The 17915-nt window shown below is 43.9% G+C and overlaps 1 protein-coding gene across 2 annotated transcripts in view; it reads right to left on the bottom strand.

Moving 5' to 3' along the window:
- Positions 1-17915, bottom strand: part of ydjc (YdjC chitooligosaccharide deacetylase homolog) — a 100819-nt gene that overhangs the window by 47135 nt on the left and 35769 nt on the right. For both annotated transcript variants that reach the window (XM_063074144.1, XM_063074143.1), the window contains exon 3: positions 10347-10506. In XM_063074144.1, coding sequence (XP_062930214.1) covers positions 10347-10506 — 160 coding nt within the window. The remainder of the gene's footprint in view (positions 1-10346; positions 10507-17915) is intronic.

Genomic DNA, 17915 nt, shown 5'->3' with positions numbered 1-17915 from the left:
TAATTCATTTCTTGTTGACTTGTGAACTATTTACTAAGAGAAACAGCCATCTGATAAGATAATAATAACACTTTATTGATCCCGATTTGGAAATTATTTCATTACAACAACTAAAAACACACTTAACTGTGTGCAGACTTAACTAATGAAGTACGGAATAATAATACAGTAATAGCGGTGGATGTTGTCTATATGGACTTCAGTAAGGCCTTTGACAAGGTTCCACACGGAAGGTTAGTTAGGAAGGTTCAATCGTTAGGCATTAATATCGAAGTAGTAACATGGATTCAGCAGTGGCTAGATGGGAGATGCCAGAGAGTAGTGGTGGATAACGGTGTGTCAGATTGGAGGAGGGTGTGTATCGGTGTGCCTCAGGGATCTGTACTGGGTCCAATGTTGTTTGTCATATATATTAATGATCTGGAATATGGGGTAGTAAATTGGATTAGTAAGTATGCAGATGATACTAAGATAGGTGGTGTTGTGGATAATGAAGTAGGTTTTCAAAGCTTGCAGAGAGATTTAGGCCAGTTAGAAGAGTAGGCTGAAAGATGGCAGATGGAGTTTAATTTGAAAAGTGTGAGGTGCTACACTTTGGTAGGACTAATCAAAATAGGACATACATAGTAAATGGTAGGGCATTGAAGAACGCTGTAGAACAGAGGGATCTAGGAATAATGGTGCATAGTTGTGGAATCTCACATGGATAGGGTGGTGAAGAAAGCTTTTGGTATGCTGGCCTTTATTAATCAGAGCATTGAGTATAGGAGTTGGGATGTAATGTTGAAATTGTATAAGGCATTGGTAAGGCCAAATTTGGAGTACTGTGTACAGTTCTGGTCACCGAATTATAGGAAAGATGTCAATAAAATTGAAAGAGTACAGAGGAGGTTTACTAAAATGTTGCCTGGGTTTCATCTCCTAAGTCACAGAGAAAGGTTGAACAAGTCAGGTCTTTATTCTTTGGAGCGTAGAAGGTTGAGGGGGGACTTGATAGAGGTGTTTAAAATTATGAGGGGGATTGATAAAGTTGACGTGGATAGGCTTTTTCCATTGAGAATGGGGAAGATTCATACGAGAGGCCATGAGTTGAGAGTTAAAGGGCAAAAGTTTAGAGGTAACATGAGGGGGAACTTCTTTACTCAGAGAGTGGTAGCTGTGTGGAACGAGCTTCCAGCAGAAGTGGTTGAGGCAGGTTCGATGTTGTCGTTTAAGGTTAAATTGGATAGATATATGGACAGGAAAGGAATGGAGGGTTATGGGCTGAGTGCAGGTCAGTGGGACTAGGTGAGAATAAGAGTTCGGCACGGACTAGAAGGGCCAAGATGGTCTGTTTCTGTGCTGTAATTCTTATATGGTTATAATAATTTACCAATGTTCAATAATACTGTACAAAATAATAAAACAGAGACTATTGTACTATGCAACACACATAAACGTTGCTGGTGAACGCAGCAGGCCAAGCAGCATCTCTAGGAAGAGGTACAGTCGATGTTTCCGGCCGAGACCCTTCGTCAGGACTAACTGAAAGAAGAGCTAGAAAAAGGACTAGTTCTTACTATCTCTTCTTTCGATTAGTCCTGACGAAGGGTCTCGGCCCGAAACGTTGACTGTACCTCTTTGTAGGGATGCTGCCTGGCCTGCTGCGTTCACCAGCAACTTTTACGTGTGTTGCTTGAAATTCCAGCATCTGCAGATTTCCTCGTGTTTACTATTGTACTATGATGTGTGTTCTCCTGTTGCACAGAGCACTGTTGTATATGCTTATTGCATTCAGAATCAGGTTTATTATCACCGGCATGTGATGTGAAATTTGTTAACTTAGCAGCAGCAGTTCAATGCAATACATAATCTAGCAGAGGGAGAGAGAGAAAAAAAATAATAAAATAAAAATAATAACGTGCAAAAACAGAAATATTGCATATTAAAGAAAAGATTTTCTGTAATGATCCTTGTGACAGTGGAGCTGAACGAGCCCGTTCATCCATAATGGATAACAGTCTGTTTAGTGACCTCCTCTCCACCACTATCTCAAAAGAGTCTGGGTTGTAGCCAAGGATGGATCCAGCCTTTTTGATGAGTTTATTTAGTCTTTTTGCATCACAGCACCAAAGCTGCTCCCCCAACAGAAAGCTGCAATGAAGACCGCACTCGCTACAACATACTGGTAAAAGATCTCCAGCACCCTGCTGCACACATTGAAGGATCTCAGCTTCATTAGTCTGTCCATTGCCTTCTTGTAAACAGCCATAGATTTGTTAACTATTTACTAAGAGAAACATCCATCTGACGAAATATCTTCGAATCCTGAAGAAGGATTTCAGCCTGAAGCATCATTTCCATACATACTGACCTGAGCTGCTGAAATTCCTCCAGCATTTTGTGAGTGTTGCTCTGGATTTCCAACATCTACAGAATCTCTATTGTTTATCATCTCTTTTAGACAACAAGATATAGGAGTAGAATTGGGCCATTTGGCCCATCGAGTCTGCCCCATTTCATCATGGCTGATCCAATTCCCTCTCACCCTCAATCTCCTGCCTTCTCCCTGTATCCCTTCCAATCAAGAATCGATCAATCTCTGCCTTAAATACATCCAACAACTTGGCCTCCACAGCTGCCTGTGGCAATAAATTCCACTGATTCACCACTCTCTGGCTGAACAAATTCCTCGTCATCTCCATTCTAAAAGGATGCCTCTCTATTCTGAGGCTGTGTCCTCTGGTCTTAGACTCCCCCACCATAGGAAACATCCTCTCCACATCCACTCTATGGAGGCTTTTCAACGTTCCACAGGTTTCAGTGAGGTCACCCTTCATTCTTCTGAATTCCAGTGAATACAGGCACAGAGTCATCAAACGCTCCTCATATGACAAGCCTTTTAATCCTGGAATCATTTTCCTGAACCTCCTTTGAACCCTCTCCAATGACAGCACATCCTTTCTTAGATAAGGGGCCCAAAACTGCTCACAATACTCCATCTGAGGCCTCACCAGTGTCTTACTGAGCCTCAGTCTTACATCCTTGCTTTTATATTCTAGTCCTCTTGAAATGAATGCCAACATGAAATCAATAACAATTGAAAAGTTTCACATTCCATAATTTAATTAACAAAAGAAACTGTGAAAAAAATTCACCAGCTGCCAATTAAATTCAAACGAGATCAATTATCTAGAAGTCTAGCAGCCAGTCCATTAACATCCACTCCACTGTACCAACTCATCTTTCTTCAGAGAGAATTGGGCTCGGACCTAGTCCTAAAATATGCATGGCAGGCTTTGTTGTATGTGGTATTTTTAATGGATTTTCTTCTGGTTCTTTTCTGTGGCTGCCAGCAAGAAGATTAATCTCAAGGCTGTATATGGTGGCGTGTTTTCAGGCCAAATGAGCGATTTGGTGCTTTGCTGTCTCCCAAAGAGACTAAATATCACACTGCAGAATCCTCCAAAAGAGTCCAAAGCCACAGAGACTAAACATCGAAACATAGAGTGCTCTGAAACACGTCCAAAGTCATGGACACTTTAATCGGCAATGAGTAACGGAGGCGATCACAAGTTCATATTCCGCCATTCTGCTCTTAAACTCACTAAACTTCCCTGGAAGCAGCAAAAGAGCCAGATCACCCAAATCGCTGGATCAAAATGTAAACTCCAGGCTCCAACTGCACGCGGTTCAATCAGAGCACATTTAAAAGAAGTAGTTGCTTCATGAACTATCTTCAGGACATTGCTGTTGGTTGTTGGCACCATCACAAGGTACTTCTCTGACAATGACGAAGTAGAGGATTATGCTGAATTTTGGATGTCGCCATCTAGATATTTTTTCAGAAGCCTAGAATGTCTCTGAAGCCACTGATTATTTGGACCAGATGTTAGTGAGGCCACAGCTGATGTATTGTGTACAGGTTTAGTTACTCTGTTGTGTCACTGAACTGGACAGAGTGCAACAAAGATCTACAAGGATGCTGCCAAGACCAGAGAGCCCGAGTTACGGGGAGAATTCAGGCAGACTAGGACATTATTCACTGGGGCTGCAGGACACCAAGGGGTGATCATATAGAGGTGTATAAAATCATGAAGGGAGAATGGAAAGGGTTAAAGGCTTAGAGGGATATGGACAGGTACGGAAAATTTGAAATCATTAAACTGTCTAACTATTGCAGTATTTTCAGCTAGGAAATCATGATATTTTAGACATAAGGCATTAACTTGTTCATCGCCAAATGTGAAGTCACAATCTGCAATTGTGGAGAAATCAAAAGCTGACCATTCTTGTACCTCATCTTCAGGAAACCTTCCTTCTAAATGAACACACAGACTATTTATAAAAGTCAACAGCAAACTTGTATCTAGGTCACATTTTCTACACGTTGTTGGCTTAGCAAAACTTTAACTTTGTCACTCCACGAAACGTTGTCTCCCAGATACTGCTTCCTTATCTTGTTAATTTTGCCTGGCGCAAAATGAAGTGAATCAATCGGTGTCAGGCCACTCTTGCAGAATCTTGCACAGTGCAGCCGGTTCATCGAAGACATCGCTTAGAACCTGCGAAGCTACTTTCCATGTGACATTTATCGACTTCTTGTGACAGTATTTAGCCAACTAACTGGTTAACAGAAACATTAGCTAAAAGATTATTTTCAATAAGTATAATTATTAATTACATTATTTTAGGTAATTAACCTTTTGTGCGCACATTAATTTCCTTTGTGCGCTGGTTGAAAAGTCCGATTTAATCCCAGCCCAATCACGGGGCAATTTACAATGACACACTGCCCAGCAATCCTCCCGATTTAATCCCAGCCCAATCACGGGGCAATTTACAATTACACACCGCCCAGCAATCCTCCCGATTTAATCACAGGGCAACTTACAATGACCAATTAACCTTTTAACTTCTGCATCTTTGGACTGTGGGAGGATACCAGAGCAACCAGGGGAAACCGATGGAGTCATGGGGAAAACATACAAACTCCTTGTAAACAGCAGTGGGAATTAAACCCGGGTCACTGGTACTGTAAAGCGTTGTGCTGACCACTACACTACCGTGCGATGGGAATTGAACCCGGGTCACTGGTACTGTAAAACATTGTGCTGACCACTACACTACCGTGCGATGGGAATTGAACCCGGGTCACTGGTACTGTAAAGTGTTGTGCTAACCACTACACCACCATACCACCATGTGATGGGAATTGAACTCGGGTCACTGGTACTGTAAAGCATTGTGCTAACCACTACACCACCGTGCGATGGGAATTGAACCCGGGTCACTGGTACTGTAAAGCGTTGTGCCACGCTGCCCTACCAGAGTTTTGCAGCGACCATCGAACATAAAACTGTACATGACAGGTTCTTGAGCCCACAACATTGTCAGCCTTTGAGCCTACTCCAAGATCAACCTACCCCTTCCCTCCCATAACCCTCCATCTGTCTATCATCCACGTGACTATCTTAGAGTCTCTTAAATGCTCCTGAAGTATTGGCCTCTACCATCCCGCACTGGCAGGGCATGCAGGGCATGCAAGGCACTTCCACTGTATAAAAAAAAAATCACCTCTGACATCCCTCCCTCATTTCTCCAAACTCCAGGGAGCACAGGGCCAGAGCCAGCAAACAATGACATCCTGCTGACAGTTCACAAAATGACTTCTTTTACTACAAACAGGATTCTACAACTAAGCTGTGTGCGATGGAAACTGTCATTTACACTTTCATGTTATTATTTTGGGCCAGTTGAAGGATTTGGTGCCTTATTGTCTGAGTGAGCTCAGTGGAGTTTGGAGCAGAGTGTGTGGCCTGGAGGCTTAGTAACCAAGAGACAGGGTGTGAGCCCATGATTGATTCCATTGCTTCTCTCCGACTGAGACGTCGAGTGTGTGAGCCCACGATCGACCCCATTGTTTCTCTCTGATTGAGGTGTAAGGGAACAAGCCCATGATCGATTGCATTGCTTCTCTCCGACTGAAGTGTCAAGGACGTGAGCCTGTAATCGACTCCATTGCTTCTCTACGATTGAGCCGTCAAGCAAGGAAAAGAGCAGAGGATAGGCGAGTGTTTGGCACTGTCTGCCTTTGTTCTCCTCACCTTCACGCCAGCTGCTGTCAGAGGAATGTGCAGGAGTCTTGGGATCCACATTGATTGGTGAAGCTGTAGACTTGCTTTGGGGGTCTTTGAGTTCATGTTGCATATATTCCTGGATGCTAGTTCCTCTTTTTGCTGTTTCTCAACAGTTTGATCAGGGCGATTGATGTGGACTGAAGAATCATCCTGTGCCTGAATTAGCTAGGACCTGTGGCACTGGAGACTCCTGAACTCCTGGTTTGTTTGATATTCTATGTGTTGTTTGCTCACTTTTTGCTGTTTGCGCAATTTGTTCTTCTCTTTGCGCATTGGGTGTTTCGATGTTTTCTTCCTCCATGGTGTTTCTTTGTTTCGTGGCTGCCTGTGTGAGGATGAATCGCAGAGCCGTATTCTGTGTGCATACATTGAATCTAATATGTTAATCCTTTCATTCCTGGGTTCACTGGTGAACCTCCTCTAGACCCTCTCCATCCTTTCTTAAGATACGATTGAATTGAATTGAATTGACCTTATTACTTACATCCTTCACATACATGAGGAGTAAAAATCTTTATGTTACATCTCCGTCTATAGTAATTGGTAATAAATAGTATGTACAACAGGACAGTCAGTATAGCATAGAAATACAATTGTATCAGCATGAATTAGTCAGTCTGATAGGCTGGTGGAAGCAGCTGTCCCGGAGCCGTTGGTCCTGGCTTTTATGCTGCAGTACTGTTTCTGGACAGTCGCAGCTGGAACAGTTGGGGTGACTCGGGTCCCCAGTGATCCTTCAGGCCCTTTCTTTTCCCCCCACACCTGTAAATGTCCTGATTAGTGGGAAGTTCACACAATACTAAGTGCAGTCTGACCAATGCTTTATAAAGCCTCAGCACTACACCCTTGCTCTTACTCGTATATTCTTCTACTGTTCATTATACTGCTGACATTTAGGGCAGCAATGAAGGTCCTCCAACTCAGGCAGTGTTCTGGGCTTCCTTCAACATGTCGGTAGCTTCCTCCCAGTTTTCACTACTGTCAGTCGTGCAAGTCCAGGGTGGAGACCCAGGAATACTGTCACACTTAGAACGAATCTCCTTTGCTGTTTCTGTAACAATTTTGTTTTACCAGTCAGGGTTATTAGCCTTGAGCTGAACCCCCAAACCTGGAGGACCGATGGACCACTCTTAGTCTGGCCTCTACCCTTTGACCTGTTTGGCATGAGTGACCCTACCAAGAGCCAAAGCGTACAGTCCTGACTCCAGCCAACATAGTTCTCTGGGTCATTGAGGCACACAAGCCTCTAAACCTTACAATGAGGTTGCGGTCTTCTTGGAGGTCCTCTTGAAATGAATGTGAACATTGCATTTGCCTTCCTCACCACTGACTCGACCTGCTATTTAATCTTTCAGGAATCCTGCACAAGGGCTCCCAAGGTACCAATCTGAACAGAAGTTAGATTTAAACTGGTGTACAGAGTTTAGTCCTTGCTATAAGGAAATTGTCCTGCTTAGGTACAAGGAGAAAAATATCTGATTGAAGAGCAATGCTTCAGGGAGCAGTAGGTACAGTTATTTTTAAGAATCAGACCTCTGGTATTATTGGAGCAACTTGACTTTATTGTCATTTCAGACAGAAATCTAACCACAGTGTCTTAATGCAGCTGTGTTGTAGACAGAAGAAGCTGGTTGGCATGTGTAAGTCCAACATTAGCTGATGGACCAAGCTGAAAAATGGCGTCAGCATTGGTGACGTTCCCCTCTGATCTTTGCTAGGAAACATGGTTAACATTCACTCAAACATTGACAAAGATGTTGCCAGGACTTGAGGTCCTGAGTTATAGGGAAAGGTTGGATAGGTTAGGACTTACCAAAGTACCTACAAAAAGTACAGAAGTTACTTACAAACAGTAGTGGATATGGCCAAATCCATCACAGCTAGCGCCTTCCTCACCATCTACACGGAGCGCTGTCACAGGAGAGCAGCATCCATCATCAGGCACCCCCCATCACCACCCTGGACACACTCTTGTCTCAATGTGGCCATCAGGAAGTTACAGGGGCTGCAGGACCCACACCACCAGGTTCAGGAACAGTTACTACCCCTCAACCATCAGGCTCCTGAACAAGAGAGGATAACTTCACTTGTCCCAACACTGAACTGTTCCCACAACCCATGAACTTAATTTCAAGGTCTCTTCATCTCATTGTCTCCATATTTATTACTTATTTAGTATTAATTGTTTCTTTCTTTTTGTATTTCAACAATTTATTGTCTTCTGCACTCTGGTTGTCCATCCTGTTGGGCACAGTCTTTCTTTGATTCCATTACGTTCCTTGTATTTACTGTGAATGCCTGCACAAAAATGAATCTTAGGGTTGTGTCTGGTGACATATGTACTTTCATAACAAATTTACTATGAATTTTTGAATTTATTCCCTAGAATGTAGATGATTGAGGGGAGATTTGATAGAGCTATGCAAAATTATGGAGGGATATAGATAGGGTAAAGGCTATTTTCACAGAGGTTGGGCGAGACTACAATGAGAAGTCATGGGTTAAAGGTGGAAGGTTAAATACTTAAGAGTATGGATCGAGCTGCCAGCAGAAGTGGTATATGTGGGTTTGATTTCAACATTTAGAGAAGTTTTGATAGGTACATGGATGGGGGGGCGGTATGAGGGCTATGGTCCTGGTGCAGGTTGGTGGGAAACGGTTCGGCACAAAGTAGATGGGCCAAAGGGCCTGTTTGTGTGTTGTGGTGTTCTACAACCCATGGGGTATCTTCACTGACATATAAGTTTACATATTTCTGTCAAATTTCCTCTCAGTTTCTATCTCTCTAGAGAAAACAGCCACAGTGTCTAACCTCTCCTCAATACTCCAACCAAGCAGGCAGGACAAGTGCTACTCCTGTCCCCGCACCTCCCCCTCGCCTCCACTCCTGTCCATGCACCTCCCCCTCGCCTCCACTCCTGCCCCCGCACCTCCCCCTCGCCTCCACTCCTGCCCCCGCACCTTCCCCCTCGCTTCCACTCCTGCCCCCGCACCTCCCCCTCGCCTCCACTCCTGCCCCCGCACCTCCCCCCTCGCCTCCACTCCTGACCCCGCACCTCCCCCCTCGCCTCCACTCCTGACCCCGCACCTCCCCCCTCGCCTCCACTCCTGCCCCCGCACTTCCCCCTGCCTCCATTCAGGGCTCTAAAATCCTTCCAGGTGAGGCAACACTTCAGCTGCAAACCCGTTAGGACCCAGGGCAGCCGCCTCTACTTGACACAAATTGAAGGGCTACTTAATCGGGCACCTTCGCACCGTCCACTGAAAAAAGGCGGGATTTCAAGGTTACTACCTGTTTCAATTTGACTTTGCATCCCTATTACGTCCATGGCCTCCTCTACTTCCATGATGAGGCCAAGCACAGATTGGAAAAGCAATGCCTGATATTCTGTCTGGGTAGCCTTCGACCTGATGGTACAATCATTGATTTCTCCAGCATCTGACTATTTGACCCCTCTCCCTTTCTCTTTCTCCCATTCCCCATTCTGGTTGCCGTCTCACCTCTTCTCTTCTCCTCAACATGAAATTACATTCATCTGCTTCCCCTCCTCTTTCTTCTACAGTCACTGTTCTCTCCTGTTAGATTTGTTCTTCTTCAGCCCTTTACCTCTTCCACCTATCACTTCTCAGCTTACTACTTTGCCCCTACCTTCCTCCACCTATCACCTGCCAGCTTCCCCTCACCCTAATTCTGGCTCCTGCCCCACCGCCCACTTTCCTCTCCAGTTCTGACGAAGGGTCTTGGCTCCTCCAGAGATGCTGCCTGACTTTCTACACTCCTCCAGCATTTTGTGTTTGTTTCTCTGGATTTCCAGCATCTGCAGAATCTCTACGCTGAGCCTCTATACGAAAGCAAAATTTCTACAGATGTACCATGGAGAGCATTCTAACTGGTATCGGCGGGGGTGGGGGGGGGCCTCTAAATCACAGGATCAAGAGAAGCTGCAGAAACTCCATCACGGACACTAGCCACTGTAGGAGTGATGTCTCAAAAACACGGTATCGATCATCAAGGACCCCCATCACCAGGACATGCCCTCTTCTCATTGCTACCATAAGGAAGGAGGTACAGAAGCCTGAAAGTACACATGTCGGTGATATCAAACCTGACTGATATGTCAAGTGTGAAAGTTCAGCCCTAACTACACTCATATTTCCTGTGGAGATCTGAAAAGATGATAGTATTCCTGTTTAAACCTTCACACCATGGTCAGCCTCGACACATACCTCAGATAGGTTGATGTGGCCGCTCTTCAGCACTTCCCGAATTCCCATTTTCCCATGGAAAAAGCCATCCTTGTTGACCAAGGAAGAGCCCATTCGGAGTTGTTCACAGACAGGTAAACCCTCAGACAGATTCGCATGAAGGCCAAGGGGAAGCCTGTTTCTGTTTGAGAGGAAGAAAGAACTCGGCTTAAAAATACATTCCATATAAATAAAATGGTGGATTAAAAACCTCATACACCACACAATTCAAAGACACATCAGTTACTTTATAGATTTTTTTTAAAGATTAAAGTTAATGGAATGGAAAATAGGATGGTGGCACTTCAAAATTTGGAATTTCTTTGACATTATATTCAGCCTGTTATACAAGATTAAATGAATAATTTAATTATCTTCAAGAGCAGTCACTTGCAGTCTAGGTAGTGAATACAATGAAGTATTAAGCAGAAAGATGAGCTTTGAAACTTAAGAACTTGGTTGCTTATTTATAGGGTTGCTCGCTGAGCCTGGTCGCAAACTTGTGACATCATCAGTGTGCAATTTCAGCTGAGTGCTGGCTTTTATGTGGTCCGACTCTCGTTATTCTGATTGCCAACTGAGAGTCAGGCCAAATTAACGCAAGCACTCGGCAGAAACAACACGCTTCTGTACACCGATGACATCACCTCGACTGCTGAGCCGACCCCAAGGCTCAGCGAACAGCCCTGCAAAGAAAGATTAGCTTTACTTGTCTCAAGTATATCAAGCATACAGAGATGCCTTGTTTGCCTCATCGATCAACGCAGGCTAAGGACGTGCTGGGGGCAGCCCACGTTTTGCCATGCTTCTGGCGCCAACATAACATGCCACAACCTACTAACTCTAGCCTGTAAGTCTTTGGAATGTGGGAGGAAACTGATCACTCGAGGAAACCCAAGTATTTATGGGAGAATTTACAAATTCCTTGAAAACAGTGGTGGGAATTGAAGCCTGATCTGCAAACAATGTGACTGTAGTGCATTGTGCAAACCGCTACGCTACCACGCTGCCCAATATTGCTTTCTGGCAACTAGCCATTTCTTCTCTAGATTCAAAGTTTAGTGTAAATCCTCACGGCTTTACATTTAGCTAAAGCTGCTGGTATGGAAGTGTGGTGGGGCAGAGAGACATCTCTACCAAAGGTGGTGTAAGGTGCTAGCTTGCAAGTCACCCTTGGGCAAGGTGTAGCATTTGCTTTGGACCCCTTCCCCCGATCGGGGTCATGGGAAGCCATGGGAGCAGGTGGTGCAGATCATAAGTCCAGGTGATGCGACCACACCAGGCAGACAACCTCTGAAGAGTATTGATAATGGCTGGGGTCACCCGTCTTGTAAAGACACTGCCCAGAAGAAGGCAATGGCAAACCACTTCTGTAGAAAAATTTGCCAAAAACAATCATGGTCAAGACTATGATCGCCCACGTCATACGACACAGCACATAATGATGATGACATACGACATGGTACATAATGATGATGCCATACGACATGTTACATAATGATGATGATGTCATATGACACAGTACATAATGATGATAATGCTGGTATGGAGTCCTGGGAAGATCATTTCTTAAATCCAGGTAACAATGCCTCAGCCCGTTTCACTTCCTAAAGGAGGAGTTTGACATGAGAAGATTGACACCTTCTGAATCTACCCACTCTGTGGTCATTAGAATGTAAAAGAAAATGACACAAACATTCATTCACTCCTGGCTGAAATGCTTTTTATGATGAATGATTTGTCTATTAACAAAGACAGGAATAGAACCCACACACACAGTACTGAGATAGATGTTCTGTACCCACTGGCTTTCCCCACTCTTATTCAATATTCGATTATATTGTTGGTCAGAAAGCATGTCATCTATAAATTTGCTGATAATACAATCATTGTTGGCAGAATCTCAGATAGAGACGAGAGGGTGTACAGGAGCAAGATATACCAGCTAGTTGAGTGGTGTTGCAGTAATGACCTTGCAATCAACATCAGTAAGACTAAAGAACTGAATGTGGACTTCAGAAAGGGTAAGATAAGGGAGCACACATCAGTCCTCATAAAGGGATCAGAAGTGGAGGCACTGAGCAATTTTAAGTTCCTGGGTGTCAATATCTCTGAGGACCAATCTGGACCCAACATATCGATACAGCTATAAAGGTGGCAAAACAGTAGCTATATTTCATTAGGAGTTTGAAGAGATTTGGAATGTCACTTGAAACACAAGAAACTTTCTAAAGATGTACAATGGAGAGCATTCTGACTAACTGCATCACCGTCCGGGATGGCAGGGTGGGGGTAGGGAAGAGGTTGGCTACTGCACAGGATAGAAATAAGCTGCAAAGAGTTGTAAACTCAGGCTACGTCTACACTACGCCAGATAATTTTGAAAACTCCGGTTTCGAGTAAAAACGACAGACGTCCACACTAAGCGTTTTTCAAAATAGCTCTGTCCACATAAGACGGATATTTGGGCAAATCTCCTCCTACTGGGCATGCGCAGGACACACAGAAAACAAGCGAAGAGGAAATGGTATGCTTGGTGCGCATTTGTCCAGTTACAGAGTAGAAAAACTTAAAAGGAATTGCTCTTGGCTCTTGCGCAGGAGGACTTAAACTGAAAAAAAACAAATACTGTAGCGTATGGAGGCAACCGACAGGGAGTTCACAGACAGTATAACCCGGCTGATGACAAAAATTGCAAAACTGACCAACTCTGTTGCATTAATAAAGCACCTTGTTAAATGTATAAAACATGTCTGCAGTGTAATCTTGTATTTCCATACAATGTTACATTAGGCTGTTACGCATCTATTGTCAGAGAAGTACTTGCATAAATAGGTAAACCACCTTCATACAAGCAAGGACAGAAAACAGGGCAAAGTAAGTATACTTATTTATTCAGTAGGCTATGAGCCAAAGTATTTGGTGAGTACATTTCTAACTCTTCTGGCTTCAATCTCGTTTCCGTCTGTTCTGAAGTTGTTAGGTTCTGCGAAGCGCAGAATCAAAATCGCTGTGATGATTGTACACTCTAGTATCAATTGTTTGGCGACAATAAAGTAATAATAATAATAGTAAGAAGAAAACAATGAAATGCCGCCCTGCTGCCATCTGTTCCGGCACGTCATGACAGTGGTTTTAAAAATCTCCGGTTATCCCATCCACACTGCAACGGATATTAGGCGTTTTCAGATTTATTCACTCTGGAGAACGTTTCTGAAAATCTCCATTTTCGGGGGATGAAAACGCCGTTTCAGTGTGGACGGAAGGTCAAAATGAAGAGGAAAAAGCTTCATTTTCAAAATTATCTGGCGTAGTGTAGACGTAGCCTCAGTCAGCTCCATCATGGGCACCAGCCTCTGTAATATCCAGGACATCTTCAAAGAGCAATGTCTCAAGTGTGGACAGAAGGAGTTTCAGCTAATGACCTGCTAAACTTGAGACCATTCTCAAAAAAGTAGCTATTTATTATGTGAAGTGGCAGGCTTGCCGGAGAAGCAACCTGCAATGTCATTAGACAGTGTCTGGGTCACCTAATTTGACCGGCTTGAACCAGTCAGAGTTGAAAAGACCGATGGCACGAGGCTGAGGGCAGAGACCACAGAACAATGCTGGTTGTAGCCCTGGACCAGAGCCAATACGAAGGTGATTCAGGTAGGTCCAGTGACCTTGAGCCAATAGGATGGAAGTGTATCATTTGAACTGATGAGAAACACGACAAGAGTCAGGAGCTTCAAATGCAAAGGAGCAGCAACTCTCCAGAGTCCAAGCACTGTGGACGTGGAGGACCCCGCGGCACTGAGATTGGTGCAGGACCACGAGGAGTGACAGGCCAGCGTAGACTCCTTTCCCAGGTAATACTTTCTCTTCATTGATGGTTCATGGAGGGTCAGGAAAACTTAGTAGGTGTGCACTTAGGTATTTGGTTGTGTAAATTCATGTTCAGACAGTGAAGGTACTTGTTGGTACTTAGATTCTCTCTGATCATTATTACTAAGGGGTTGGTCCTTGAAATAAGATTGTAAGTTATAACTTCAACCAGCTGATTTTCAGTATCAGAACAATTGGGTGTCTGTGAAGAGTACGAATTTCAGGTTGTATACTGTATACATTAGTGATCGCCAACCGGTCAATCTTTGAGACTTTCCCAGTAGATCCCGAAAAAAATGAAAAATAAATAAATACACAAATACTGTTGTAATGTGAGCTTTATAAAAATAAGTAATACTAATCAGCATAATGGTAATATAGCAATACTCCAGCTACTGAAAGCTGTTTGTAAAGGGAGATTGTTTCCAGGTTGCGGGGGTTTTAGTTACGTTCTTTCTGCCCAGTGTGCATGTGTGTAGCTCCCCCGCCATGCACTGCGATAGAAAAGACCGGAAGTAAAACCTCACAATCTCTCTTTACAAATAGCTTTCTGTAGCCGCGTAGCTATGGAATTGCTATATTACCATTATCCTAATTTGTATTAACTTATCTTTATAATGTTCACATTACAATACTTGTCCCCCTTTAAATTCCAACATTCCCCAAATGTAAATAACAGGGAAACAAAAAAAGTGGTGTCATTAGCTTGCGTACCTCTGAAACCTATACTAGTGTCTCAGTAACAGTTTACCAATACAAAACACCTGAAAAATGTGGCAGATTCAACATTTCAGTCTAACAAAGGAAACTGTCCATTCAAATATTCGGTCTGTCAGGAGGTTTGTGAGGGCACTGTGCTGCAACAGATGAAAACTATGAAATCTAAGTACAGGAGCTGTCTTACTGACAGACACCTCACAGACTGTCGCAGACTGGCTGTCTGTAGTTATGAGCCAAATTTCAGGGAACTAGCAGAAAGTATTCAGCCCCAGTCATCACACTGACTGCAACAGTCAATTTTTATTCACTTATTTTTCGTGTTGAAATAAAATTAAATAATGAAACATAGAATTAAAGGTGTTGTAATGTGAGCATTATAGAAATAAGTAATACTAATTAAGATAATGGTAATATAGCAATACTCCAGCTACTGAAAGCTGTTTGTAAAGACTGTTTCTGGGTTGCAGGGCTTTACTTCCAGTCTTTTCTGCCCGGTGCGCATGCGTGTGACTAAACGATTTAGTAGGTCAATCTTGCCTTTCACTAAGGCCGAGGTAGGGGATCTTGGGCTTAAAAAGGTAGGCGACCACTAATATACATTCTCTGATATTGGTGGATGTCTGTGAAGAGTACAAATTTCAGGTTGTATACTGTATACATTCCCTGATATTCAATGGAACCACTGAAGCACCTAGGGCAGAGGTACTTCCATTGTGCTTTTGGGCAGGGAATTCCAAGATAGCAAAGGAGCAGACGTATACTTCTAAGTTCAGCTGAAACTGAAGCAGTGGTGGACAGAAACGTGCTGTTCGGCCCACAATGCCAGTGCTGAACATTTTAGGTCACCAGGGTAACGCAGTGGCTAAAATAACACTATTACAGCATTAGTGACCCGGGTTCACTTCCCGCCATTCTGCTCCTTGTAAGGAGTTTGTACATTCTCCCTGTGACCATGTGGGTTTCCTCCGGGTGCTCCATTTTCCTCTCACATCCCAAAGACGTAGGTTAATTGGTCACGTGTGTAATTGCGGGCGCAGGCTTGCAGGCCCTGAAGTGCTTGTAACCATGCTGTATCTCTAAATAAATAAAAACACAATATCGAATTGAACTAACTGCCTTCCGCCTGTATGTGGCCCACATCCCTCCATATTCACGTCTCACAGCCTCTGCGATGTCACGACTGTGTCTGTTTCTATTGTTCCCCCAGCTACCTGTTCCAGACACTCAGCACCGTGTAAAACAAAACTTGCCCACACATCTCCCTAAACTTTCCCATTTCCCACCTTAAATGTATGTCCTAAAGTTAACATTGTAGAGCCCGTACTCTGTGACCGGCGGGGGAGCCTGCGTGCAGTGGGTACTGGTGATGTACAGCAATGACTTACAGTCCCAAAAAACAAAGCAAAAGGAAACTATGATACATCTTATTAATAACGATTGACACTAACAACGGAGAGGCAAGGCAAGTGGAGATTTGAGGTGGCAAAGCGCAATCGGGGTCAAAACAAACTGAAGGCAGAGTTGTGGCGACTCGGAGTGAGAAAAGTCCCGATGTCTGGTTGATTTAAATGCTAGGCTGGATTGGAAAGGTTGGGTAGGGGCTGGATTATGGCAGCAGGGTTCAGGATCCAGAGCAGTCGGAGTGTGAGGAACAGCCTGCAGTTTGACCTGGTTAAGCGTTCGCCAAATTGAAAAGGTCAGGGAGTGGGGACTGAGATGAGGGACAGGTCGGGTCTGCAGGTCCACCACGTTTATTCAGCTCCACGCCGCTCTACACTGATGCCCAGCTTCACATCTGTGGTCTCGCAAAGTTTTCTCGGCTTTGGAATGAACTATAACTGTTGCAGTGATGCAGGGCCTTCGTAAACTCCAGTTCTGAAGCTATTTGCTTGCTTTTGTTGTTTGCACAATGTTTTTTGTTCTCCCTTCCTGAACATTGGATGTTTGGACATCTTTTTTTCGTGGGTTCTTTTGAGATTTCTTTGTTTTGGCTACCTGTGAGGAGAAGAATTCCAAGGTTGTGTTGTGTATACATACCTTAATAATAAATGCCTTTGCCATTCTTTCTTTTCTCCTTCATTCAAGGGTTGTGGGCTTCACTGGACGAGCAGTATTTTAATTACATAAGAAATAGGAGAAACAGCAGGAGTCGGTCATCTGGCCTGTCGAGCCTGCTCCGCCATTCAGTAAGGTCATGGCTGATCTGGCCATGGACTGATCAACAACCTACCTGCCTTTTCCCCATAACCCTCAATTCCCTGACTATGCAAAAATCTATCCAACCTTGTCTTAAATATATTTACTGAGGTAGGCTTCACTGCTTCATTGGGCAGAGAATTTTATCACCCAGAATAAAGCACACTCAAAATATTGGAGAAACTCAGCAAGTCAGGAGAAGAATGAACAGACAATATTTCGGGCCGAGACTCTTCTTCAGGACTTGAAGGTGTTGCATAACTTGAAGCTCATGAAGAACTGTCTCAGCCCAGTAAGTTGACTCTGCATAGATGTTGCCCGACCTGTGAGTTCCTCCAGCATTTTGTGTGTGTTGCTTGGATTTGCAGCATCTGCAGAATCTCATTACCCATCCCTTGTGCCAGTGCAATCTGTGAGGTGTGGGTAAAGTGCAAGGTTATTAGCGAAAGAATTCCAGGATTTTGACCCAGTGAGCCAATTCCAAGTCAGGGTGGTGTGTGGCTTGGAGGGCAACTTTCAGCTTGAAAGCTCAAGAGGTACCATTGGGGTAACAACAAACTACGTTGAGTTCCCACTCCAGCCACTGTGTGGGCAAACATTAAAGTGGATGTTTAATTGCCAGGGTAGTGAGAGAGACAGAAACATTAGGGGCATTAGAGTCTCATGGATAGGGAACATAGATGAAAGAAAAATGGAGGGTGAAGAGGGAGGGAAGAGTTCGGGTTAGCATGGAGTACATTAACGGTCAGCATTCTATGTCCTAAGGGT

This window comes from Mobula hypostoma, chromosome 21 (genome assembly GCF_963921235.1).
Source record: "Mobula hypostoma chromosome 21, sMobHyp1.1, whole genome shotgun sequence".
NCBI classification, from domain to species: Eukaryota; Metazoa; Chordata; class Chondrichthyes; order Myliobatiformes; family Myliobatidae; genus Mobula; species Mobula hypostoma.
The sequence above is the reverse complement of the archived record's forward strand: the minus strand, read 5'-3'. Positions and strand labels throughout refer to the sequence as shown.